The sequence below is a fragment of the Ctenopharyngodon idella genome, chromosome 17, assembly GCF_019924925.1.
Source record: "Ctenopharyngodon idella isolate HZGC_01 chromosome 17, HZGC01, whole genome shotgun sequence".
In the NCBI taxonomy this organism is placed as follows: Eukaryota; Metazoa; Chordata; class Actinopteri; order Cypriniformes; family Xenocyprididae; genus Ctenopharyngodon; species Ctenopharyngodon idella.
In genome coordinates this window covers 31,707,559-31,735,456 of record NC_067236.1, presented here as the reverse complement: position 1 = coordinate 31,735,456, position 27,898 = coordinate 31,707,559, and the positions used below count along the sequence as shown (strand labels likewise).

Here is a 27,898-nt window from a genome sequence, read left to right as displayed (position 1 = left end):
GGAGGAAGCGTATAAAAAAAGGGGGTCTCGACCTACCGAGGAATCCCCCAGAGGAGCATGGCCGAAATGGTCGCAACATAAACCTTCAAGGTTAAAGGGGATAAAAACATCCGAGAAATTGTCTTGGAGAAATTGAAGCACAAGGCTAATAGAAGAGTGGACAGGGTCCACATTGCTTTGTCTACACCAAGTAGAGAACAGTTTTCATTTATACGCATACAACTTCCTCGTGGAGGGAGCTCTGGAGTGGAGTATGGTCTCCACAACCTCAGTTGGGAGACCAGCATCTATGAGCCTGGCCCCCTCAGAGGCCAGGCCCACAGTCTCCGTAGTTCTGGGCGTGGATGAATTATCATGCCGCCCGCTTGAGACAGGAGGTCCTGCCTGAGAGGACGCTCCATCAGGGAGCCATCTAGAAGTGACAGTAGGTCTGAGAACCATATTTTGGTTGGCCAGTACGGGGCTATCAATATTAGACTGACCCCTTCCTGGCGTACTTTCTCCAGAACTCCCGGGAGCAGAGCGAACAGGGAAATGCATACAGACGCAGCCTCGGCCACGTCTATACCATGGCATCCAGACCCAATGGTGCTGGATGAGATAGGGAGAACCACAGTGGACACTGGGTTGATTCCCCTGAAGCAAATAGGTCGACTTCCACTCGACCAAAGTTTTCCAAAGTGAGCTCCACCACCTCAGGGTGGAGTCTCCATTCCCTGGGCCTCGGCCCCTGCCTCGACAGGGCGTCTGCTCCCACGTTTGATGCCCTGGGATATAAGCTGCTCTCAGTGAGAGGAGCTTCCCATGGGCCCACAGGAGGATCCAACGGGCCAATTGCATAGTTGGCGAGACCGCAGACCCCCCTGATGGTTGATATGAGACCACCGACATGTTGTCCGTGTGGACCAACATGTGATGGGCCCTCAGGTCTGGGAGGAAGTATTTTACTGCAAGAAATACCGCCATCATTTCCAGCTGATTTATGTGCCAGGAACTCTGATGGTCCTCCCAGAGACCCTGAGCTGAGCAACCACTCATGATCGCCCCCCAGCCCGTGAGGGAAGCATCCGTCGTATTACGCGACGACAAGGAACCACCAACACAGGTACCTGGGACAGGAACCAAGGCTTTTTCCACACGACCAGAGCACGAAGGCATCGCCGCGTGACTTTGATCGTGCAAAAAGGATTTCCCCTCGGAGAAACCCCTTGGTCCTGAGCCACCACTGCAAGGGTCTCATGTGCAGCAGGCCAAAAGGTATCCCGTTGGACGCAGCTGCCATGAGACCCAACAGTCTTTGAAACTGTTTAACAGTGAGTGACTGGCCTAGTTTCACCCCATTCACGGCATTAAGAATGGAACTCACACGAGCAGGAGACAGATGTGCCTGCATCGTGGTGGAGTCCCAAACTACCCCTAAGTAGTTGGTAATTTGAGCCGGAACCAGCACACTTTTCTTGGCATTGAGCCTCAGCACAAGCCTCTTCATGTGTGACAGAACAACATCTCGATGTTGAACTGCCAGATGTTCTGTTTGAGCTATAATCAACCAGTCGTCGATATAGTTCAGTACGCGGATGCCCTGGAGTCTCAGTGGAGCCAGAGCTGCATCCACGCACTTCGTAAATGTGCGGGGTGATAAGGCCAAAGGGAAGAACCCTGTACAGGTAAGCTTTGTCCCAGAAAGCAAACCTGAGGAACTTCCTGTGTTGAGGATGGATGGATACATGAATGTAAGCATCTTTCAGGTCTATCGCAACAAACCAGTCCTCGGACCTGATCTGTGGGATAACCCTCCATCCTTCTTTGGAACAATGAAGCACTGGTTGTAAAACCCTGACAGCTTGCTGGGAGGAGAACCCCTTCTATAGCTCCTTTTTGCAAGAGCGTCATAACCTCCTGTTCCATTACCAGAGACTGCTCGGGGGCCACCACTGTGGGAAGGACCCCAATAAACTGGGGCGGGCGAGACCCGAATTTGTAACCCTTTTCTATTGTGAGCAGCACCCATTTTGAAATATTTGGGAGAAGTTTCCATTCTGCCAGAAAATTTACTAAGGGAACCAGTCTCTCGAGACTGGCCTCTGGTGTTTTTTGAGCACTTAATTCGGCGCCCTGAAACGGCGGACCGGCAAGGAACAGCCGAATCAAGTGATGACCGGCCCTCCTCGGAGGGTCAGTGGAGACCGCTGCGCCCTGAAGCACACTGGGTGGCAGGGTTAGCAGAACGGCCCCCTGAGGGCGCCAAAGAGGGATGGGTACCAAGTATTTTAATACCCGACCCTCTCTGGAGGGGGCTGCCCTCCAATGTCCCTCGCCACTGGCATCAGGACCTCTTCGAAGCCTTCTTGGTGATAATTACAGTCCGCAGATCTGTGTTACCCCACAAAGACTTCAGCTGCGTCGCCTGTCCCTGTCCCCAAGCTTTCTGCGGGGGAGCACGGGTGGCGACACTTTCTTTGGATGAACGGTCAGACCAGCGCCCTGAAACGGCGAGCCGGCAGGGAACATCTGAACTGACCGCTCTACAACCCTCCACTTTCTTGGAGGAACACTGGAAACCACTGCGCCCTGAAGCACACGAGGTGGCAGGGTTGGCAGAACGGTCTCCTTTATTTTCTTTTAAATTCCTCAGAATTTAATGCATTTTAATGTATTCAATATTTCATCTAATCCTCAAATTAAATGCAGCCAGATTTTTTTGAACAGGCTGAATATATTTAGAATACAAAAGAATTATAGCTCGTAATAATTCGCAAGGTATTTTAGGGAAAGAGAGAAAGGGAAACTCCCGTCTACTCAGTTCCCTCCAAATATAAATACATATATATATAAAATTACGGACACGTGATCTATGCGCAGCCTCGGCAAACGCGAGACCCGAGCCGTATATTCTCTCTTGCAGACTTAATCTACGTGCTGCCTCGGCAACGCGAGATCCGAGCTATATATTCTTTAATGAAAACTCAATCCACGCGCTGCCTCGGCAAGCGCGAGATCCGAGCCTTGCGTTAGACTTTTATTCCCTCGAGCCAATAAAGCCAAGAGGAGTGGAGCTAAAAAACTCCCGCTAGTACATGCTTCTCTTCGGGACATTTTTATGAATGAACACTGCTCACTGTCAGTTGTGAGCTGACGTGCATGCTCCACTCCCAGCAAACAACACATAAACCGCGTGTATCCCCACTCGCTTTATAGTGTAGCACAGGGGGAAACGCGATTCAAACTGCTGTTCACTATTGATTTGTTATAAACGTGTGATTTTGAAACACGATATGTGTATGAGGTGGCGAGTCCTCAGATCGATATCACAATATCCACCTCCTCAGAGCTGGACATGTGAAGTACGGGTGCCTCAACCCGGGGGAAGAAACCGCAGAGCGTGCTTCCACCTGGGAGACGGCACTGAACCTGGCAGGTAAGGGCAGAGAAAGGGCGGCGCCCGTCTCTAACCCCTCTGTCAGATCCAATTGTGAACCCCACGAATGGAGCCTCCGCTCTGCCTCAGCAGAAGCGGGACCCGATCCGCGGGGAACACAGGAACACAGTGTCCTGAGAGTGAGTTTTTTACAATGCGCACAGACAGCTCCCTCAAGAGCTGCCTGGGCATGCTCAACTCCCATTCAACTGCTGTTTTTCGCCATAATACGTCTTTTTTATATATAAATATATGGATTGGTGTGAGATACTCTTGTCCTCAGACGAAGAGATTGTGACTCGTTTATGTAATAAGACAAACAACACCAAATAAGACACACGATAACACAGAGCGCTTGCTGAAGACAACAGAAGCTAGCGTTCTTTGTTCTGGGTATGCTTTATAGTTTCCTGGTCCGTGACGTCACCCGCCTCTGACGTCTCGTCTCATCATTGGTTAGATACAAGAGTGCTTCACGACGCAATCACGCAGAAGGTTCCCATTACGTCATATGACGTAGCGTCGACAGTTCCCATGAAAGGGAATCTTTTCTTAATGCAATACAGTGAATGACAACCGTCTGTGTCTCCCAGTGGCTTACATTACTGGCAGTTTAGTGTTAGTGATTAATTTACACCAAAACAAAAGATAACATGTATGCCTTCATCTTGTTTTCACTCGTTTTCCATCAGTTCTTTTTCGTGGATTGGAATGTGTGTAAAGGATTGTGGGTGATTGAAGGACACGAAGGATACACCTGATGCATCCTTCAAAATGAGCTGAATGAAGGACGTGAAACGAAGGCTGCCTTCAAAGGATCCTTCAAACTGAGGCCCCGTTTACACTAGTGCATTTTAGTTTTAAAACACATACGTTTTGCTACGGTTACGGCTGTCGTTTACACTACGCCGGCGTTTTTGAACCTTGAAAACGGAGACTTTCGAAAAGCTGCAGAGCCCGTTTTAGTTTGAAAATGCTGGGGTTGCATTTCAGTGTAAACGTACCAAAACGGAGATTTTTGAAAATGATGGCGTGGCTGCCCACGTTCACTCTGTGTATCCTTGACGACCGTGTAAACAATAACATGGAGACTGAACTGCAATCTTTGCTGACATTTTTAGCTGTGCAGTTAAACTCTGCATTTTTGTAAACTGCAGCTACCTACATGTGCAAGAATCAACTGTTTACACTTGTACACGTATGCCCAGTGTGCATGAACACAAATGACCTATTTTGGATTCAAATCAGACAAGTTTGTATCGCTGTGCTTTATTACGGTATGAAGGAGTGATTTTTGGGAGTGTTTGTGTGAGAGAGAAATAAAAGAACATAAAAATATGAACTACTAAACTCTGTGTGACATCTGCAGGATTACAGATTTATCAGATTCTTGTTTCTCTTTGTTCATAATGTTTTAGACTGTAATGATTGTACTCAGTGTTACTTACTGATCATTTTTGTCTCCAATTAAGCTGTTCAGGTCAAACTCCTGCATTGTCTGCTCTGAGGTCAAAAACACAAAAACTAAAGCTGACCACTGAGATGAGGAGAGTTTCACATTACATAATCCTCCAGAGCTCATACGAGGTTGAGCTTCATTCAGTAGTGAAAGATCACCCAGTTCATTCAGACAGTGAAACAGATTGATGTATTTATCTGGAGAGGGATTCTCACTGATCTTCTCTTTGATATAATGAACTGTTTTCTCATTGTTGTGAGAGCTGTTTCCTGTCTGTGTCATTAGTTCTTGTAAGAGACTCTGATTAGACTCCACTGACAGACCCAGAAGGAAACGAAGGAAAAGGTCCAGATGCCCATTTTTACTGTCTAAAGCCTCATCCACAGCTCTCTGATGGAGATCAGATAGTGAAGCTTTAGTTGGTTTGGTAATCTGGTCAAACACATTGATGTTCTTGTTTATAAAGGAGAGATGCACATATAGAGCTGCTAGATGTTCCTGAATGCTCAGATGAACAAAGCAGAAGACTTTCCCCTGATACAAGCACGACTCCTCTCTGAAGATCTGAGTGCACAATCCTGAGTACACTGATGCTTCTGTCACATCAATGCCACACTCTCTCAGGTCTTCCTCATAGAAGATCAGGTTGCCTTTCACAAGCTGCTGAAATGCCAGTTTCCCCAGTTTGACAATCATGTCTTCATCTTTCACTTTCTTCTCATAGTCCTTCTCATGTTTGATGTTGGTCTGAAGGATCAGGAAGTGTGTGTACATTTGAGTCAGTGTCTTGGGAATCTTTCCTTTCCACGATTTCCTCAACATTTTCTCTAGAACAGCGGCTGAGATCCAGCAGAACACTGGGATGTGACACATAATAAAGAGGCTCCTTGATGACTTCAGGTGTGAGATGATCCTCTCAGCCAGACTCTGATCACTGATTCTCTTCCTGAAGTATTCCTGCTTCTGTGGGTCACTGAAGCCTCGTACCTCTGTCACTCGATGGACACACTCAGAGGGGATGAGATCAGCTGCTGCTGGTCTGGAGGTGATCCAGATGAGAGCAGAGGGAAGCAGATTCCCCGCAATGAGGTTCGTCAGCAGCACGTCCACTGAGGCTGATTCAGTCACATCACACAACCTCACATCGCTCTGAAAATCCAGAGACAGACGACACTCATCCAGACCATCAAAGATGAAGGAAACTTTATACTTATCACTGAATATTTCCATTTCTTTTGTTTCAGGGAAAAAGACATGAAGAAGATCTGAAAGACTGAGTGTTTTGTCCTTCATCAAGTTGATCTCTCTGAAAGGAAGAGGAAATATGAGCTGGACGTCCTGATTCTCTTTCCCTTCAGCCCAGTCCAGGATGAACTTCTGCACAGAGACTGTTTTTCCAATGCCAGCGACTCCCTTTGTCAGCACAGTTCTGATGGGTTTGTCTTGTCCAGGTAAAGGTCTAAAGATGTGACTGCATTTGATCGGTGTGTCCTCTGTTTCTGCTCTCCTGGACTGTGTCTCAATCTGTCTCACCTCATGCTCATTATTGATCTCTCCACTTTCACCCTCTGTGATGTAGAGCTCTGTGTAGATCTCATTCAGGAGTGTTGGGTTTCCCTGCTTTGATATTCCCTCATACAAACACTCAAACTTCTTTCTCAGATTTGATCTCAGTGTGTTTAAGACCTCAGGTTTAGAGTCATGGCTGTAAGATTAAAATACCAGATTATTACACAAGTTTAAGAAGTAAATAGCCATAAATTACAAAATAGATCATTTTGTTTGCTGTATTATGAGACACAGAACATCATTAGGTTTCTGAAATGTTTCAATTATTAATCATGTGATTGAGTGATGTGTGATGTGCATTGCAGCACCTAAAATTAAGCAACAACAACAAAAAAGTCCTCCATTTTACCTGAAACCAGGATTCATGCTTTCATTAAAGTCTTGTGGTCGAATCACAGGCGTGTTCACAGTTTTGTTTTTAACTGGACTGGATAAAAGATTCGACCTTAAATCAGAATGAAGAGGGTAAAGAATCAGACACACTGATATTGATGTAATTGTGTCATTAACTGAGTAACAGACCAACAGATTTTACAGTGTGTGAATGTTTTAACAATACAATACATCGAGCTTTGCACAAGAACACAATGGAAATCATTAATAGACTGAAACTTACTGAACTCATTACACTGCTGTATATTAATAATGACTATAAGCATATATTTTATAGAAATAATATACCTGGGATCAGGCCGTGTGTTTCCACTCTTAAACTTTATTGGCTCATCCATAGAGCAGTTACTCTTCACAGACACACAGCTGGACTCTGGGTTTGAGCTCTTCTGCTGGACTGAACTGTAACAGAACAGATTCAGTTCAATCCTTTAGATTACGGTGTTCATTCTTTATGACAGGAACCATATTAATATAAACACATTTATCTTTCATCAAAAAGCACTTTGAGGAAACTTTATGATCTTTTTCTTTAATATTTCATGTTAATATTAAAACAAACAAAAACAGACAAAATAGGATACACTTTTTTTCTGTAATCTGTTTCTGCGATCAGTGGGTGGAAAAAATCAAAAACTGTGATCTTTTTTCTGTGATGTAATACAATATTTTACAGTGTTTGTTGAAAGTACCTGCATCCTGGAGAAAAATCTCCATCTCTGGATCCTTGTGAATCACCCATGATGAAGCTGCAGGAGAATCTGATGAGTTTGATCTCCTCCACTGACAAAATAGACACAAAATTAAATGATTTAACAACCTTCATAATTTAGCTGAACATATGTTGAGTGTGGGAGAAAAAGGATCACGTGACTGCGTTAACTCAAGCTCAGTTATACATGTTTACACTGTTAAACTTCTGAAGAATCACAGACATCACGAAACACACAAGAAACACTGAAGTCAAGTTGAAAGAAACACTTTATTAAAGTTTATTTATTTTATTTTAGCAAACAATCATATATACATTCATATTAGTATGAGGAAGTCACCACACATGAACACTCACCTTGATCAAACTTTCACAAGTTACAGGTTCTCAAATCTTCCAGCTTTAACATCATAAAGATACACGGAAATTCCTGCATAAACTTTGATAAACGTTTCTATTAAACACTTTGACGCTCGTATTCGTATTTTAACAGCATAAAATGGCGACAGATGAACGTCTCGGTTACAAAGGTAACCCTCGTTCCCTGAAGGAGGGAACGGAGACGTACGTCGGACAGACCGACGAATAGGAACTCTAACTTACTTTCACTTTCTCTCTCTCTCGTAACAAATAGAGAGAGAGAGAGAGAGAGAGAGAGAGAGAGAGCGGGTCAGTATCGATCAACTTCTCTCTCTTTCTCTGAACTCCGATGAGAGATTAAACAGTTTGATCCAAACACAGATCCAGAAGCTCATCAACAATAACATTCAAGTATTAGCAAATACATTTGAATATTTCAAGACAGTGTAAAAATAAAGAAGCATTTTGTCGCTGTAGTGTGTACGTCGCCCTCTGCTGACAGAAAACAAACGAACAACAACAATTATGTTTTGTTTTTTTATTCGGCCAAATTTCATTAAAGGGTTAGTTCACACAAAAATTATAATTCTGTCATTTTTACTCGCCCTCATGTCGCCCGTAAGACTTTCGTTCATCTTCGGAACACAAATGAAGATCATTTTAATAAAGTCTGTAAGATTTCTCCCTCCATTGACAGTAAAGAGTATAAAGACCTCATTAAAGTACTCCATGTGACTCCAGTGGTTTAACCACAGTTTCATGAAGCGACGCGAGGGCTTTGTTTGAGCAAAAAACAATTTACGACTTTATTTACAAAATATTAATTTCCAGCGCGTTCACGAGAGCACCACTGCGCATGCTACTATTCAAACGAGATTTTATTTATTTATTTATTTATTTTATTTTATTGCAGCAAGCAATTTTGTGTCTAAAAAGACGTTTACAATACAATTAAACAATTTTAAAAAATATGGAACATTTTACAACTTAACATAAAAATATAAAACATTGACAAAAATAGTTAAATCAAAAAAAGTTAAACAAAAAAGGTTAACAATGTTTTTTTGGTTTATAAAACAACCTGATTAATTGTCGGTTCCATAAATTTCATGTTTTCTGTAAAGCACTTTGAATTGCCTTGTTGTTGAAATGGAGAATGATTACACAATTTATTTACAAGCTATTTACTGAAAAGTAACTGATACACTTTCAGCGTGTTTGGGATGGCACAAACAGTGCAGTTGTCAGACTGAATATCTACCTGTGTTACAGATGATGCCGTGGCGAGATGAAAACATCTTTCAGAATGCCACAAGTGCACCGCAGGTCATGTGACAAGAACCAACCGATGAGCTTCGGCCTTTCTGTAACAACACCGAAAGCTCAGCCGAACAGCTGATCATAGCTGTACAGGGCGGGTTTTTATTTCTCATCTCCATAAATATATCTAGTAGTAGAGCTAATGCAAGGACTAGAAATCATTTTTTTCTTTTGCTGAAACTTCCTCGTCATCGTGGAGAGCAGCTCATGGTTGCATAGCAACGACAGACGCCACGGGAGCGAAAGCGCTTTGGAAAGAAGGAGAAAGCAGCGCGGCCGCTTATGTGATGCGATATGTGAACGGCCCCTTAGAACGGCGACTTTTTCTTTGCATATCAGACAGGTAGTGTTTCCATTAAACTCCACGAAAAATTACTGCGATGTCCGTCTTTCTTGAAACTGTCTGTGATCCTCATCCACTTTACTTTTTGCTTCGCATTCGCACTTTGCAGCCAAACAACAAATAAACTACGAAAGCCCCGAACCAGCTCTCATCAAATCTGCCTGCGCGCTTCTTTTTTAATAGAATCATTTCATTCTTTTGAATATGGAATATGGTATGAGACAACTAGAGAAGAATAATAATAATAATTTAGCGGGTCGGATTATGTTTTATTTTTGAGATCAGTTGCGGGCCGGGTGGAGGGGGAGTGGGGGCCTTAAATGGCCCGCGGGCCGGCAGTTTGAGACCACTGCCTTAAAGGGTTAGTTCACCCAAAAATAATAATAATAATGTCATTAATTACTCACCCTCATGTCGTTCTACACCCGTAAGACCTTCGTTCATCTTCAGAACTGAAATTAAGATATTTTTGATGAAATCCGATGGCTCAGTGAGGCCTCCATTGACAGCAAGTTAATTTACACTTTCAATGCCCAGAAAGGTATAAAGACATATTTAAAACAGATCATGTGACTACAGTGGTTCAACCTTAATGTTATGAAGCGACGAGAATACTTTGTGCAGCAAAAAAACAAAATAACAACTTTATTCAACAATTTCCTCTCTTCCTCCTCCTCACGAGAGCACTACGACACATGCGTGTGGTGATGTGAGATACATGTGTCGTCTCATCGTCTGAATTATCCAGACTTTCTAGCTGTGGCATGACAATATCACAATCGATGCAGCACACGCTCTCCTGTTCAGTAGGCATCGCTCAAGTCACTTTAAGCAGTAAAATTCCACTCATAAGATGCAGTATTATACTGTGCAGATCTTCAGTAAACAATGTCAAGATATGATGTTAAAGTATTGCACTCTTACACATTGTATTACGGTATCAGCCGAATTGCCTATTGTTTTATTTAGAGGTATTATGGTTTGAACGTGATGACGTTACATTGTGACGGAAGACGCTGTTATGTTGTACTGAGCTGATGCTCGTTCAAGTTATGCTGAATAAAAGCTGCTGAAGAGAGAAATAAGCACTGAGCAACGTTTCGTTTGTTTTCCATAACCGAGTGATGGCGAACTGCGCACTCAAAGTTTAACAGGTTATGGGCCCAGTCACGGAAACAAGCGTGTGTTTTGAGTAAGTCATACGCGACGTATTACGCGTTATTCAACATACAAAATGGCAAGTAGAGGGACAGGAGTCCTGGCATCGCAGTTTTTGTTCGACGGATCCGAAGATAAATATGATCTTTGGGAAACAAGACTCCTAAGCCATTTACATACTTTAAAGTTAAAGGAAACTATTTTGCACGAGCCCACTGATGCTAACGCAGAACAGCTAGCCGAAGACAGACTGAAGAATGCTGATTTGCTATGCTGAACTAGTAAGATTGATAGATGATAAAAGCCTATCACTGTTAAGACACGAAGCTGCTGATAATGGCAGGAAAGCCCTCAAAATACTGAAAGAGCATTATTCAGGGAAAAGCAAGCCACGAATAATAAATATGTACACGTCATTAACCCAGCTGCGTATGACGGACAACGAGAGTGTTACCGACAAGGGCAGAGAACATCATCACAGCCTTGAGAGATGCAGGAGAAACCATGAGTGATGGACTGACCATAGCTATGATTCTCCGTGGATTACCAGACGCTTTTAAGCCGCTAGCTGTCCACATAACGCAAAATGAGGACGACGTCACGTTCACAGACTTTAAAAGACGACTACGGATTTATGAGGAGGCGGAGAAAATGAAAGGTATAGAATCCACAGATAATGTGATGAAAGCTCACATAAAACAAGGAAGAGGCCCTTTCAAGCCACACACTAAGGATAGAAAAGATGCTGATACAAATGTGACATGTTACAAATGTGGAATAAAAGGACACAGAGCAAGAACATGTTTTAAAAGAGTGTGGTGTAATCATTGTAAAAAATAATACACATGCAGAATTCCTGTGCAAGAAAAAGGGAGAACAAGATGGAGTCAGAAAAGTTGCAGATGAACATGACAATGACCAAGATCATCTCTTCAAAGCTGAACACTCAGAATGTGGAAGACCACCAGAAAACGTAAAGATGAAAGGCATCATGGTAGACGCTGGAGCGACATCTCACATTGTAAGTGATATCAGGAAGTTTAAAAGCTTTGACAGCTCATTTCAACCGGAGACTCATTCAGTGGAACTAGCCGACGGGACAAAGTGCAGCGGAATGGCGCAACGAAGAGGAACAGCAGTGATTTACATCCTAGATGACACTGGACGACAGCACAGAGCACAGCTACGGGACGCACTATACATGCCTTCGTACCCACATGACATCTTCTCAGTAGCAAGGGCAACAAATGGAGATGCAACAATCACTTTCAAAAGAGGAAGCAGTCACATGGTTACCAAAGACGGTAGCAGGTTTGACATCCATGAAAGTGGAAATTTGTATTATTTGCCAACCATAGAAGAGAGTGTTGACCAGTGCAAAGTGTGTCATGATTTACAAACTTGGCATGAAATTATGGGACATTGTAACTACGAAGATGTACAAAAGTTACAAGGTGTAGTCAGAGGCATGGAGATAAGAGGAAACACAGTCAAAGAAAATCAGTTATGTGAAGTGTGTACACAGGGAAAATTCACACAGACAAGAAACAGGGAGCCAGACAGAAAGGCAAAGAAACCCTTAGAGCTGATTCACACTGATTTGGCTGGCTCCATGCCAACACAGAGCAAAGAAGGACACAGATATGCACAGTCTTTTACAGATGACTACTCAGGTACTATGTTAGTATATTTTCTGAAGTCTAAAGCGGACACTGTACAAGCCACAGAAAAGTTCTTGGCAGACATAGCACCTTATGGAGAAGTAAAGTGCATCCATTCAGATAATGGCACTGAATTTACGAGTCGTGACTTTCAAGCACTGTTGATAAAGAGTAAGATTAGACATGAAACGTCTGCACCTTATTCCCCTCACCAGAATGGTACAGCAGAGAGAGGTTGGAGAACACTCTACGACATGAGCCGATGCTTACTGATAGAAAGCAAGTTACCAGATGAGTTATGGAACTATGCTATGCAAACATCAGCTTACGTGAGAAACAGGTGCTACAGTCGACGTACGAAGAGAACGCCATATGAGTTATTCACAGGCAGAAAGCCAGATGTTTCCAAAATGCAGAAATTTGGATCGATATGTTTTGCTTACAAACAAGAGAAAGGCAAATTGGACTCCAGATGTGAACAGGGTGTTTTCATCGGCTACGACAAAAACAGTCCAGCTTATCTAGTGTATTATCCTAACACAAAGAAGGTCCAAAAGCATAGGTTGGTGAAGTTTGCAACCAGGACAACCAAAGAAAGAGAAACACAAACGTTCGAGTCACACACAGAATACGAGGATGAAAATTCCAAGAACATTGGCAGAGAAATCAATGTTGATGAAAATGTGAAGAATGAAGCAGGACAAGGCATACAAAGTGGTGTTTCTGAGACTTTGTCTGAACAGACTGAACCCGAACAGTTAGGAGAAACTACTGAGATTGTAATTAGAAGGAACCCACCAAGAACCAGGAGGTTGCCAGCTCATCTACAGGATTTTGAGATTGAGAATGTGGAGGACAAACTGCAAACATGCATAGACTTTTGCTACAGAGCAGTATGTGATATACCGCATACCTACCAGGATGCCATAACATCAGCCAAATCAAGGCAATGGAAAAATGCCATGGACAAAGAAATGCAATCACTGGAGGAAAACAAGACCTTCACACTCACTCAATTGCCACCAGGAAAACAGTCAGTTGGGGGCAAATGGGTGTACGCACTCAAAAGAGACATTGATGGATCTGAAAAATACAAGGCAAGATTCATTGCAAAAGGATACAGTCAGAAACAAGGGACTGACTATGATGAAACATTCTCACCCACAGCTGACATGACAAGTGTGAGAGTGGTTGTGCAGAAGGCGGCACAAGAAAATCTAATCTTGCATCAAATGGACGTTGAGACCGCTTATTTGCATGCACCAATTGATCATGAAATTTATATAGAACAGCCAGAAGGTTATGAGCAAAAATCTGAAACAGATGCAAAGCTAGTATGCAAGTTAGAAAAGTCTCTATATGGTCTTAAACAATCTGGCAGAAACTGGAATGCTGTGTTACATGTATGTTTGACTGAGAATGGTTTCATACAAAACCCAGCTGATAACTGTGTGTATACAAAGGAAAAACAAGATGAGAAAGTAATCCTGATAGTATGGGTTGATGACCTAATCATAGCAGCTAACAGTGAAAGTGTTCTGGAAAGTGTAAAGAGAATGCTCACTGAGAGATTCAAAATGAAAGACATGGGAAGGTTGAAACATTTCCTGGGCATAGATTTTGAACAAGTAGAGGGTCTAGTCAAAATGTCACAGGAGAGATATGTGAGGAAAATACTAGATCGATTTGATATGCAAAACTGTAAATCTAGGGAAACTCCTTGTGAACCAAAGCTTGATTATGCAGAAAATGCAGAAAAAATGAAAGAGCCAAGGAAGTTCAGGGAGGCAGTGGGAAGTTTAATCTACTTGTCCACTTGCACAAGACCAGATTTAAGTTTTGTCGTCAGCAAACTATCTCAGCATTTTGCTGAACCAACAGAACAACATTGGAACACAGTAAAACATGTGTTCAGATACCTTAAAGGTACAGCAGGTCAGGAACTATGCTTCAGAAGAAATGACACAGAGAGACTAGGTCTAAGAGTGTATACTGACGCTGACTGGGCATCAGATGCAAAAGACAGACGTAGTACTTCAGGATATTGTGTCAGTCTTAGTGAAGGAAGTTCTTTGATTTCATGGAAAACTAGAAAACAACCAACAGTGGCATTGTCTACTTGTGAAGCAGAATAGGCAAAGGTGCAAACACATTGATATCAAATACCATTACATAAGGGAAATTGTAAATGGTGGCAAGGTAATCTTGGAATATTGTCCCACAGAGAAAATGGTTGCTGATGTTATGACAAAACCAGCCACTAAGCAAAAATTAAAGATGTTCGCTCGAGACATGTATGGCACTTAAGTGTGTGAAAAATGTATGTTTACATTTATGTCAAAGAGAAGTCTTATTTGTTTTTATTTTTGTTTTTCTCGTTGTAGTTTTTCAGGTAACACAATGAGCCAAGAGCGAGCGGGGGTGTTAAAGTATTGCACTCTTACACATTGTATTACGGTATCAGCCGAATTGCCTATTGTTTTATTTAGAGGTATTATGGTTTGAACGTGATGACGTTACATTGTGACGGAAGACGCTGTTATGTTGTACTGAGCTGATGCTCGTTCAAGTTATGCTGAATAAAAGCTGCTGAAGAGAGAAATAAGTACTGAGCAACGTTTCGTTTGTTTTCCATAACCGAGTGATGGCGAACTGCGCACTCAAAGTTTAACAGTATGTAAAAGAAAATGTTTTATTATGGATAGGCAGGTCAATCCTAAAATGTTTTTGGAAAGAATCGGCTACCATGCCTTGAGCGGCCTGCACACGTTTAACTATAGCGGTCAATCGCATGACTGGTTCGTAGTATTATGTACAGCAGTGAATCTCAACCTTTTTTGAGTAATATTTGGAAGCATCCTCAAGGACCCCAGAATAAAATTGGCTCATTGGTATCATTAATGTCTTTTTGACGAACAAATGCAATCAAGTGTAATTTACGACTTGTCCTATATTCATGTAGTCAGTTATATTATACATATATTATCTTATGGGAACATGTCAAATGTCAAAATATACAAAAATATTCAGATATTTTATAAGGTCCGCCTGACGTTATGTCAAGGACCACTAGGGGTTCATGGACCTCTGGTTGAGAAACACTGATGTACAGTATGTGGAAATGTTAGGCTGAATATTAATTACAGTTAAGTTGGTTATGTGAAAGTAACTCCCTAATGTGATTGCTTTAAAGGGCAGGGAAGTCGGAATTTGTTAAAATATTATAATATAATTTTATGTAAAACTTGTGTGTAATACCTTACTATAATTAAAACGTGCTTTGTTTTTAGGAAACGTGACTTGTACACCTCCATTACGAATGAGGAGTTGGACAGAATATTGGTGGAAATACACCACAGATACCCTAATGCTGGCTACAAGATGATCTTGGGACACTTAAGATCCAGGCAACTTCGTGTACAAAGTAGGAAATGTAGCAAATATTAACATTTTAATAATCTAATGTCTCATCCAGGGTTTGAAATGAACACATGCCAGCCCTGCTGAAAAAGACAAGAAACCATCACAGAAATTCTAATGGTTTCCATTTAAATACCATTATGAACCATTGGCTTGTGATGCACTGAAATGAAAATTCTGGGCCAGTACCGAAAATTCAGGATGCACTTTGAAGAAAAACTAAAAACACCAAAATTGGACAGAATATTTTTTATAACAATACTAAATAAATTATTCTTTGCAGCAGAATTTTCAGCCGAAATTCCGGAGCATACCACCCTACCATTGGCGAGTAATGCTGTCAAATCGCTAGCTGATTTGGTAAGTTATGTTTCATAAATTGTTCCCTCACTTTATTGGGAAGTTTAAATCAAACCAGTGCAAATTAAGCACATTTACTCAATGTGTGAGCCATATGTTTTGATGTACTTGAACATAGCCATCACTATGCAAGAAATAACCGTGCACTTGTCCGTTTGAGTCTGCTTTAAATTATGTAAAACTTGCTTAAAAAAGGCATCCAAAATGTGCAGTTTTTCTAAAAAAAAAAATGCAAGATCTAACATATGAATATTATTGTTATAATCTGTTGCAGAACACAGGGTTTTAGCATCATTAAGACGAGTAGATCCTGAAGGAATGGAACTGCGCAGGTTACGCCTTAGGACGTCCCGACGCCGACGTTACAGTGTACCAGCTCCCAACAGTGTCTGGCACATTGATGGGAACCATAAACTTATTCGGTTAGTATTAAGAATTTCTTTGGGAAAGTGAATGAATAATGTTACTAATGTCTCGGGTCACAGAATCTTAGAATCCTTTACACACGTCTACAAAATAAAGTTCCCATCAGTCACAAATTTTACTTATTAAATATTTTTTGTTTAATGCTCTCAGCTACCAATTATGGTGTAATAGTCTTATGTTTTGATAAATCTGAAAGGATACACCATTTTCCTTACCTGTCTTTTACTCCTGAATCTGCAAAGAACATGCAAAAAACACCTACTTGTTATATGTAATTATTTCATGTTATGCTTTTATTGACAGAAATGAATATGTCATTTAGGAAGGAAAGCCAATGCTCAAAAACCCTTTCCTGTACTATTGGACACAAAGCATGTCCAATGTTGTAGGCATTTGCATATATTTTTGTGTGCTTGTGAGGGACATGCTATTTTTTTTTAATACATGATGTATTCATAGTTGTATTCTTAAATGAGTAACTTTAAATGCTTTAATTTGCAGATGGAAAATTGTTATCCACGGGGGTATTGACGGCTATTCCCGACTTAAAAGCTGCTACAAACAACAAGGCTCAAACAGTGCTGCAAAGCTTCCTGTCTGCTGTACAAATATATGGTGTTCCCTCTAGAGTGCGTTCTGACAAGGGGGGGGAATGTAATGGTTGCCCGCTTCATGATAAAAACAAGGGAAACAAACAGACATTCACACATTACAGGAAGAAGTGTGCACAACCAGAGGTAGGCTTGTTACCTAGTAGCCACATGAATAGGATTTTCCTTTTGCTGAACTGGTTTGTTGAAGTTTTTTTTTTTTTTATGCAAGAATTGAGCGGCTGTGGAGAGATGTCTTTGACCAAGTAACAGACCTCTTCTACACCACCTTTCGTCAGTTGGAAAATGAAGGATGGCTTAATCCAGACCAGGATGTGGACTTGTTTGCATTGCACTGGTCTTACATGCCACAAATTCAGAGGAATCTACAAGAATTTCGGAGTGCCTGGAATAGTCACAGTCTAAGATCTGCAGGCAACAGAACTCCTCTGCAGCTTTGGTCAAATCATGAGAGGGATGACCCAAATCTGGTCATTTTGCAGTGATTTAGTTAATTACTTTACTTTTTTTCTTCTTCCCCCATTTATTTCTTCACTGATAAATTGTTTGATACAATGGAAAATCTAAGAGTAAAAATTGAAACTTAAGTACGGATCGATTCTTTTTTTCAAATTACTGTTTTAAATTAAGTCTTCTAAATGATTTATTCATATTGTAACTGTTTTAGATTGACATTGATGATGAAGTCAGGGAAGACCTTGAAGGGCAACAAGCAGAAGGTGTTCATGTTCCTGAGTTGGATCTACCTCGTGTCTTGACTGAAGAAGAGTTGGTAACACTACCAAACCCGGATGTACCTTTTTCAGATGCACTGTCTGTCTACATGGAAACAGTTCTTGCTATAAAACAAATGCTTGGTGAATCATAGTCTTCTCTTTTAAAGGTTTACATACTTTAGGCATAGAAATTGTATATGTGCATATCAGACAGGCCAGTTATATTGTTGATCAGGAACCACCGACACAGTAACATCTGAAAAAACATTTCATTTCATTTATGCATTAACATACTGTAAAGAACATTTTAAACCCCTCATTAAAGCTGGAATGAACAATGTCAGAAGAGCCACTGTTAAAATTGGTTGCAAGATAAACATTTATGCATCAATTAAGTGTTTACGTAAGTTTTTTTTTTTAGCTACTTTTTTTGCAATGGACAAATCCTGTAGTATGAACTATAGTGCATTGTCACTGAACAATAAAACCGCTGAACAACCGTAACATTTTATGTTGTCAAAAAAAAAAAAACAGTTTTTTCAAACAACTATGTATTTAAACCACCCAAATGAAATTTACCCCATAATTTACTCACCCTCATGCCATCCTAGGTGTACGTCTTCCTTTCCTCAGGCAAACACAGTTGGAGTACTAAATATAATTCTGGCAGTTCATAGCTTTCTGATGCCACTGAATGGTATTACAAAGCTATGAACTGCTAGGATTTTATTTAATGTTACTCCAGTTGTGTTTGCCTGAGGAAAGGAAGACGTACACCTAGGATGGCAAGAGGGTGAGTAAATTATGGGCTAAGTTTCATTTATGGTTTAACAATTCCTTTAATGCGAATGTGTTGAACTATGCTGTGCCAAATGTTGGTGCCCACAGTATGCCATTGCTCATGTGTGTTTTGAATGACTCATAATTGTGATGGATAGGCAATTTTAACACAATGTTGCAAGTGTTTTCCTCTGGGAATATTTTCTCTGGTGCATCATGGAGAAATTCGATGTTGGGCTGCTGCAGAAAACCATGAGGTGGAATGGCTGAAGACCCTGAAGTAAACTCCAGCACATTCTCCAACGTCAATGGTGAACATTCTCCATCTGTAACACAGGTAGATATTCAGTCTGACAACTGCACTGTTTGTGCCATTCCAAACAGGCTGAAAGTGTATCAGTTACTTTTCAGTAAATAGCTTGTAAATAAATTGTGTAATCATTCTCCATGTAACTTGTTAAAAATGTGATTCATTCAGGAGAAACCATGCTACCATGTGATGTTTTGAGAAATACAATGGTTCAGTGTCAAATGCAAAATTTGCAATAGTGTCTAAAATCTAATTTAGTAACAAACATTGACATCTCTACCTGCTCTCTTCTGTTGGAACAGAGAAGAGGTAAGCAAGTAAAATATCAATATTTGTGTGAAATGTCATTTACATCAACCCTGTTGGACGAACCACTTTATAAAAGCAATATCACACTTTTAATCATATGCAAATAAATCGTGAATACAGCAGCTGTGCATAAACTTTATAGGACAAAATATGTAAAAAAAAAAAAAAAAAAAAAAATTGTAAATGCCTTCAACATCAATGATCCAGTCTCTCCAGAAGCACAAGGTCCTGGTCTCTAGTTCTCTCTTATAGGTGTCTTGATTTTTGATATTACATACTGTTGTAGTACAGCATTGCATCTCCCATCAGCATAATACTCGACAGCTGACTGTACCAGCATGTCCCGCTGCTTAAGAGTGCTAATGGACCTAAAGGCTCCAATAATGGACAGGCAATCTTCTGCCATTTCAATGGCAGCTTTGGCTTCTGGAACAGTTTCAGCTTCTTTTATCTGAAAAAGATACCAGATAAAACATACAAACAGTCCTGTTGCAGCTGCAATACAAAAACACTGTATTAATAGGGGTACAGGGGTACTCTTCATGCACAACTTCCAAATTTAGCTCACTGCACTTTAAGGAAAATACTTACTTTGCAAAGCATTTCTTTGAAGGTCTCATCATCTACTTCATCCAAGGTTGCAGGAGGGGTGGGTTTACCACAAACCTGGAGAAAGAGCCTTTCTGAAAAGAAGTGTGACCCCATTCCCCCATGAGTTATACAAACTGATATCATTTGTGACATCTGCCTGTAAAGACCTTTATGCAAATTTCCAAAATATTTTAATGAACTACAATGACAATGTTATGAAACCATTTTAAATAAGACAGAGCTTAATATATGTCTTTTGGTATTCAATTAAAAAGCAGACCCTATAAACCTTTAGTTCAAATGCTTACCTTCAGTGTCAAGCCGCAACCTCTTACTATTTTCAAGTCCCTCAAATGTGCTAGACTGTTGGACAGCCTTAAGGAGCAATCTGAGGTACTCTCTAGTTGGACCACCACCGTCCACAGCCCCCTCTGCTGCTTTTGTATCATCAACAAAAATGACATCCAGTCTTGCTCCGAGGTTAAATCGTCGCCGACTAAAAGCCTGAACAGTGCTTCTCAGTATGTTATGGGTATTGCCTTTGTAATCCCTTACAACATTGATCTGGTTACTAGTGGGACTATCATCATCTATCTTGGCTGAAAGGAGACTCAGTATTGTTTGGAGGTTGGTCCTGGAAAAGAATATGATTATGAATGCGAATGCAAATGACAAAAGATGACATAGTATATCAAATGGGATACAGGTATAGAGGTAACTATGGGTTTACATTGGTACTATAACATTTTAATCCATACTTCTGGACAGTCTTTTCCTGCTCTGATTGAGGGGAGAACGATGTCAGATGTTCATTAGAGGTGCTAGGTTGATCCAATGGGCTGACAGTCCCAGAATTATAATCATCTTTATCATGGTTGTCATTGCCATTAGGTGTAGGAATTGTCTGCATAAACTGAACAAATTATATAAAACAGTAAATGGCAGGCTAAGAAAATTTTGAAAAAATAACATTTTGTAAATCTACCTCTGCATCTTTGGAAGAAATCCACTGGACAAACAGTGTGGTTGGTCCTGTGATATTTCTTTCAGAAATGGTTCCACATAGGTCATTTCTAAGTGGTGGTGATAAGGCTTCCTGAATATGGAACCATTCTGTAGCATCCTCCACCTCTCCAACGAAGTCAAACAGTGCCTATACATTTTGATTATTTCACATTTAAAGACAGAAAAATTTTACATGCCAAAAAAAATAAAAAATAAAATAAAATAAACCTTACCAACCTGAATTGAATCACTTAAAACAAATGTCCTAGTCCTCATCAAGCCACTTGGATATTTTACTTTTAATGGCACACCATGAGAAAGTTCAGGTAAACTCGCTATTCGCGCTCGTCTCTCATCTATAGCCTAAAATAATATAGGTAAGTTTCAAAATCAAAACTGTAATAGTAAAAAAACAAAAAAAAACAAAATACAAGTCGTATAGTTTTTCTCACTGTCCAATGAGAGAGGGTTGGCTCTTCAAATTGAGGCGAAAGTTGATTGGTTGCTCCCACGTGTGTACTGTCCAATGGCATTTTACCACTCGATTGACAAATGGATAAAGAAAAGCATTTGGTAAATAGAGAGAAAAAAGCATTTGCCAAATTCTTTTTAAAAAAGCGATTTAAATGCGCATTTAAAATGATTTACTAATGTACTTTTTATTGTTTTATTGATCTACGTTTTAAAAAATGAATTAAATAACCCGTTTCAAATTCGTCTATTTGTATATAGAAAACCATTTTTTAAATTTATTGTTTTATTGTTTTATTAAACTACATTTAAAAACAGGAATTAAATAAACAACTTATTAATTATTAAATTAATTAATTGATTCTTCGTTTTATTTTTAAGTGGCACTCCTGGTCCTCCATAACGGTCCGTGTCCTGGTTAAAATTACTTATTTCTCTGGATTTAAACATTCTTGGAAACATCTGGGATAATGTAAGTACACAAGTCAACAAAATATATAACACTGTTCTAGTGGTTTTTGGATATCATATTTTAATCCAATAATCCCACATATTGTGCCTATGAGTCAACGCTTTAATGAATGCTACCACCATTTATTATTTTAAAAAAAAGACATACTAAATACATTAATACAAATGTAATACAAGTATAACTATAATACAACTATTGTTTGTATTCCAAAAGTGAGATTGAACTGTTTTTTTCTCTCTCTCTCCATAATCATGAAAAATTAATCTTTCATTTGTCTTTGTCTCCCTCTGCTGGTAAAACACAAACACAAATATATTCAGGCTCTATATTTTCTCTGTAACTTTTTGAATTTATACAGTGCATTTATACAAATAAAATGGTTAATCAATGAATGAGAAACTGTAATTTGCTGCTCTGAAATAAAAGGTGCTTCACTGCCACCTCATCAGGTCTGTCAGAGGATCGTTGAAATCTAAATGAAGTCTTAATTTATAACAGTGAAGTCACTGTATCTTCAGTCTGTTGATTCTGTTGACTGTGAGTCTCTGTAGTGGATCCTTATTCACCATCAGATGATCATGATTAGATCAGACTGTCATGTCCTAAAATAAAACACAAACAGTCACATATGCAGTATGAAACATTACGTCTGTCACATCTTTTCCTAAGAAAACTTAGCACTAACTAGATAAGATATATCAATTCATTCTCACACATGATAATATAGCTTCTATCTGATGCTCAAAGTCACTTTACAAAATGTTATTTCTTTTTAACATCACAGACCCAAACTGTTTTAACAGAGGTGTGTCGACTCTTTATAACCACTGTACATGATTGTAAGTTATACTGTATTTTTCAACATGTCCTCTGATGTACATTCAGGATTTGTTTTGCTGTAACTTGTATTAAAGTGAAGAAATGTTTGCTAAACTTGTACTCTGTGCTGTGATTGGCTGAAGCAGATAAAGTGATTTTATGTTTTAAAAGCTGTTACAATTATGACAATATGACAATGTTTTCGGTGAGTTTATAATGTAATACTTTTTTTCATAATGTAAAAAAAGCTCAAGATTTCATTACATTTTGAGAAAATTGTTACATTATGAACATTTTATTACAATAATAATATAATACTTATTACATTATGTGCAGTTATTACATTATGAGTTGCTACAAACCCAAACCTCAGATTATCACACACACAGACACAGTTAAAGGGTAAAAGCTGGAAAAAATATTATTTTCACAATCAGTCACAACACTATGAGCAGAATTAAACTCAATTTAACACAGTTTAAAGTTCAGAGACCTACAGAAACTGAAGCTGAATTTAAGACTCATTATCTGATGATCTCAGACACAATATTCACACACATGTGCTGTTACTGAACCTGGTACAATTTCCTTTTATTTCTAGTGAGTAAAACAGCCATTTAAACTTTATATGAAAATATGATGATGAAAATTGTTAAAACCTATTGTTACCATAGTGTCTCCAGTTTATAATGTGGATCATTCTTCAGATCAGAGAGCAGCTTCACTCCCGAGTCTCCTAGTTTATTCCCAGACAGATCCAGTTCTCTCAGGTGTGAGGGGTTTGATCTCAGAGCTGAAGCCAGAGCAGCACAACCTTCATCTGTGACACCACAATCCCTCAACCTGTAGAGAACAATGACACACTCTTCACTCTCTCAGATCAGATCAACACACATTAAGCCTCCAAATCTCCAAAACTTACTATAACCAGTTAAAAATAAATAAATAAATATCATAATGCTGTCAATATGAAATACATACAAATACTCATTAGGTCATAAAATACAACAGTTTGGTTTAGGGGATAGAAAATACAGTTTGTACAGTATAAAAATTATTATTTCTATATTAAGTCACCATAAAATGTGTGTGTGTGTGTGTGTGTGTGTGTGTGTTTGAGTGAGAGGGAAAGCTAATATAAAAACTGATATAAGAAATTATGTTAACAAATTATCACATTAAATAATATGGAAAGATGATCATAGAAAAAAGATGGATGTGATGGTCATTAAGGATGAATTCATGTTCTTCTATTCATGTTTTTTTTTTTTCAATTTCTAACACACTTTTCTCCAATCTGTATCACATTTTCAAAACTCTAAACACAATTAGCACAACATCCGTCTGTTGTGACCTTACCATAATTCATGTCGTTTTCACACAAAATGCAGTCAATTAACACGTTTCTAAAAGGCTTAAATTTCTTTCTGATCTTATTTACAAATGCTTAAACACAGCATGACAGAAATGAAGACCCAATGTTACAATCTATAAATATAGTATAAAACCTCTACTTCTGTACCAACAGCAGCTCAAAAGTATTGAAAAAATCTAGAAAACAAATACTGAAACAATTGATAAGCATTTATAATTAGCAGATATTGAGAAATATTGAGAAATAGCAGATTCCAATCTCAGTTGGAGGAATAATCAGATGTTGAAGCTCTTTCATTACATGGACATACAGTAAAATAGACACAGACTCATTGTTCAGTGTGGATGAAGAACAACACAGAGGAGCAGAGAGAGAAAAAAAAAGTCTTTATTTTGTATGGACTGTTCTGTGGATTTTGACCCTCGCCTGCCTGGATTATGTTTATTGGATTACCCCATTAAAGCTGCACTTGGATCTTACCTTCTTGTCTCTGTGCTTATGTGACAAGAGGACTCATTTGACCAGTGGCTGCCCTGAGCAATTCTGTTACTTTCTTCTTCTTTATTTCTACTGTACATTCTATAAAGTAAAGACTCGTTCACTTTTAGATAGTCTGTTGGGATGTTTCCAAGAATGCACACATTCAACACTCAACCAAAAATGTAGAATGGCTTACATGTAAGAGCTCTACTGTTACTGCAGTAAAAGGAAACTGAATTATAAAAACAATGGATTTCATATAGATAGAAAACTAGTGCTGGTGTTTGACAGAACGACTCTTTTGAATCAGGTTTGCTGTGTTTTGATAGAGTTAGTGTGTGTAGAAAAAGGTTTTTAGTGTTTTGAAATGTAGAGTTTGTATTGGACCGAAAATTTGAACAGTATTTCCTCCTAGAGCTTTAAAGCTACAACCACCAAACTCGGCTCAGACCTTCAGACTGTTCTGACTTAGTGTGCTATATCTTTTCAGACTGATCCAACTTACGGTTTTCCTAAAAATGCTGTTCAAAACTCGGAAAAACTCCCATAGACTTACATTGAAAATCTGAACATTTCATCAACCTCCAACTGTCAAATTCAAATCTAAACACTCTGAAGCCCATTAGACTCAATGAAGCTGCCATTCTGTGTACTATTTATAAGCCATTCAAACTGATTCAAACTCATTAACTAACTATCTGACTAACTAACGAACTATCTATCTATCTATGGGGGGGATTGGGGTGTTTTATTTATAAAATGTTTTTATTTATAAGAAATTCAAAGTAAAATACTTTGGCATAATTTTATGTTTGAATATACATATAAACAAATTGTATAGATATCAGTAGTTTTACAGTTTTTTACAATTTCTAACAAGCGTTTACCAATACTTAAAGTACTTTTTCTAAACTCTTAACACAGCAACACCTACATCACACAATTGGCCAAACTGTTAATTTTCTGCCCAAAACCATAATTTGTTAAATAAACACAAACTCTACATTTCAAAATGCTAAAAACCTTTTTCTACACACACTAACTCTATCAAAACACAGCAAACCTGATTCAAAAGAGTCGTTCTGTCAAACACCAGCACTAGTTTTCTACCCAACATGAACATAGAGGCCGGTTTCACAGACAGAGCTTAGCCTAAGCCAGGATTAAATCTTAGTTCAATTATGATATTTCAGTAGCTTTTATAAACGTACACCAGAAAAAAACATTACTGGTGTGCATCTTGAGACTAAACAATGGCACTGACTTATTTTAAAATATGTCAGTGTGAGCTGCTTTCAGTTAAAACAGCTCAAACATGCATTTTAGTCTAGAACTAGCTTAAGCCTTGTCTGTGAAACCGGGGGATAGTCAATCAAAGCACAATGACTGTCAAAATACTAACAGCTGATGGCATTATGAAAACTGCATTACTTTCTACCTGCAGAAAATATGAAATCCATTGTTTTTATAATTCAGTTTCCTTTTACTGCAGTAACAGTAGAGCTCTTACATGTAAGCCATTCTACATTTTTGGTTGAGTGTTGAATGTGTGCATTCTTGGAAACATCCCAACAGACTATCTAAAAGTGAATGAGTCTTTACTTTATAGAATGTACAGTAGAAATAAAGAAGAAGAAAGTAACAGAATTGCTCAGGGCAGCCACTGGTCAAATGAGTCCCCTATGCTGAACTTCAGTTGCCCCTTTTGTTGAAATCTCTTTCTGGGGGTGGGTGGGGTGTTGATGGTGCCCATAGAGGGTGGGATGGTGCCCCTTAGTTAGTGCCCTACCAAAGACTATCCGCTTGTTAAGTCGTGACGTAAGGAACGCCGTTTCTGGGTCCAAGCCTCGACTCATTTCACTTGAGAATACCATTGACGGCCGTTTATGAGCGCTATTTATTCATATTAAACATTTAACATTTTAAAAATTTAAAATACTTACAGTCTCCGTGCTCACAACATCACAGACATTTATATTTAAATGATTTATAAAAGATGAATCACTGTCTGGCCATCTGGGATTTTGGTATGGAGGTTATGATTATAATTTTTTGGTAGTATTTCACCACATCGTGTGTGTAGCACCGTTTGTTGTTTTCTTTCTGGTATGAGATAGAGTGTTTGGACCCGGAAGTGCTGCCGCGTGACTACCTAACAATTATAATCATAACCAACATCCCAGATGGCCAGACAGTGATTCATCTTTTATAAATCGTTAAAATATTAATGTCTGTGACGCTGTGAGCACGGAGACTGTAAGTATTTGAAATGTTTAACTTTAAAATGTTAAATGTTTAATATGAATAAATAGCGCTCATAAACGGCCATCGAGATGCCATTCTCAAGTGAAACGAGTCGAGTAGTATTTTAAGCGTTTGTCACATGTCGTGCATGTAAAAGTAGGAAATATGAATGTGAAGTGAATGTGGTCTCGTTTCAAATGCATTGATCAATATGCTTGCGTCGACTTCACTGTAGCCTATGTGTGCTGGTTCCTTTCCGTGTTCTGACCGGTGTCCGAGTCTCAATCAAACACAAACCCATTCATTCAAATGATTAATAATGGGAAATAACAAGCGCTTCCATTTCAGAGTTATCAGATCTGCTGAAGATGTTGCTGTTCATGTTTGCCAGCGCAGGACATTTTACAAATCCAGACCAGACGATGTTCTACGGCCATGTCCAGAATAAAGAGTAGCCTATCCATGTCACACAGTAGCCTACAGTTAGGGTGATATTACTTAACCCGTGATATAAGATTTTGGCCATATCCAAATCATCCCAGTATCAACGTCAATAGGCTAGTTCTTGTATTTCGGGCACACCACAAGGTGTCACTGTGGCCTCAACGCTTCGCTCTCGCCTACTCTGAGCTCGATTGTCTGAGGTAAACCACGCCCTCCTCATTACCCTACGGACAAAGAAATGTAAAAATATATAAATGTAAAAATAAAGAAATGTAGAAATAAAGAAATGTAGAAATGAATAAATGTGGAAATGAACAAATATGGAAATAAATAAATAAGTAAATAAATGTGGATTATAAATGTGGTTATTCAAAATGAATAAATGTATAAATAAAATAAAAAATGTGGGAAAAAAATATATACATAAGGAAATAAATGTATAAATAATTACTTATTTTTGTTTTTTGCTTTTCTTTGTATATTTATTTATATATTTATTTTTGCTTTGTTTTTTTTGTTTTTTTTTTACATTTCTTTGTATATTTATTCATTTATTTTTAATTTTGGCAGACTTGGGATTCCATAGTATTTCACCCTCCATAAATCTCAACGTCTTCACAAAGCAAAGCTAAGTTTCCTTTTTAAGCTCTTTCAGTGCTTCCCACATTTTGT

General features: G+C 39.1%; 2 protein-coding genes and 1 long non-coding RNA gene across 55 annotated transcripts in view; 1 reads left to right on the top strand and 2 right to left on the bottom strand.

Annotated features, from left to right (window-relative positions):
* Positions 1-27,898, bottom strand: part of LOC127498610 (NACHT, LRR and PYD domains-containing protein 12-like) — a 362,780-nt gene that overhangs the window by 212,716 nt on the left and 122,166 nt on the right. For 43 of the 50 annotated variants that reach the window (XM_051868176.1, XM_051868180.1, XM_051868178.1 and 40 more), the window contains one exon: positions 23,353-23,526. The exons of 5 other annotated variants lie outside the window; for them this stretch is intronic. In XM_051868176.1, coding sequence (XP_051724136.1) covers positions 23,353-23,526 — 174 coding nt within the window. The remainder of the gene's footprint in view (positions 1-23,352; positions 23,527-27,898) is intronic. 2 more of the 50 variants (XM_051868195.1, XM_051868200.1) reach the window with 2 other exon arrangements.
* On the top strand, positions 14,930-18,544 carry LOC127498620 (uncharacterized). The gene is made up of 6 exons (XR_007925925.1): positions 14,930-15,066; positions 15,684-15,817; positions 16,100-16,173; positions 16,448-16,595; positions 17,101-17,336; positions 17,422-18,544. It is a non-coding gene; the product is annotated as an uncharacterized LOC127498620 (long non-coding RNA).
* Positions 18,694-22,460, bottom strand: LOC127498615 (uncharacterized). Of its 4 annotated transcripts, none has more exons than XM_051868206.1 (8): positions 21,374-22,460; positions 21,159-21,284; positions 20,902-21,069; positions 20,675-20,820; positions 20,225-20,550; positions 19,917-20,008; positions 19,513-19,776; positions 18,694-19,032 (listed from the first exon to the last, which is right to left on the bottom strand). In XM_051868206.1, the coding sequence occupies exons 1-7, from the start codon at positions 21,452-21,454 to the stop codon at positions 19,561-19,563; spliced, it is 1,155 nt and encodes a 384-aa protein (XP_051724166.1). In that variant the 5' UTR covers positions 21,455-22,460; the 3' UTR covers positions 18,694-19,032; positions 19,513-19,560. The 4 variants fall into 4 exon arrangements, with proteins under 4 accessions (XP_051724166.1, XP_051724165.1, XP_051724167.1 ...); XM_051868205.1 differs by having other exon boundaries at positions 18,695-19,032; positions 20,675-20,829; XM_051868207.1 differs by having other exon boundaries at positions 18,695-19,032; positions 20,675-20,829; positions 21,159-22,460.

Bases quoted from the DNA above. Each gene is read 5' to 3' on its own strand.
- LOC127498615 (XM_051868205.1), bottom strand. From the start codon at position 21,454: ATGCCATTGGACAGTACACACGTGGGAGCAACCAATCAACTTTCGCCT. The intron at 20,830-20,901 runs GTAGATTTACAA...TAATTTGTTCAG, and splicing joins TTTCTTCCAAAGATGCAGAG to TTTATGCAGACAATTCCTAC. The intron at 19,777-19,916 runs GTAAGTATTTTC...TATCTTTTTCAG, and splicing joins TCAAAGAAATGCTTTGCAAA to ATAAAAGAAGCTGAAACTGT.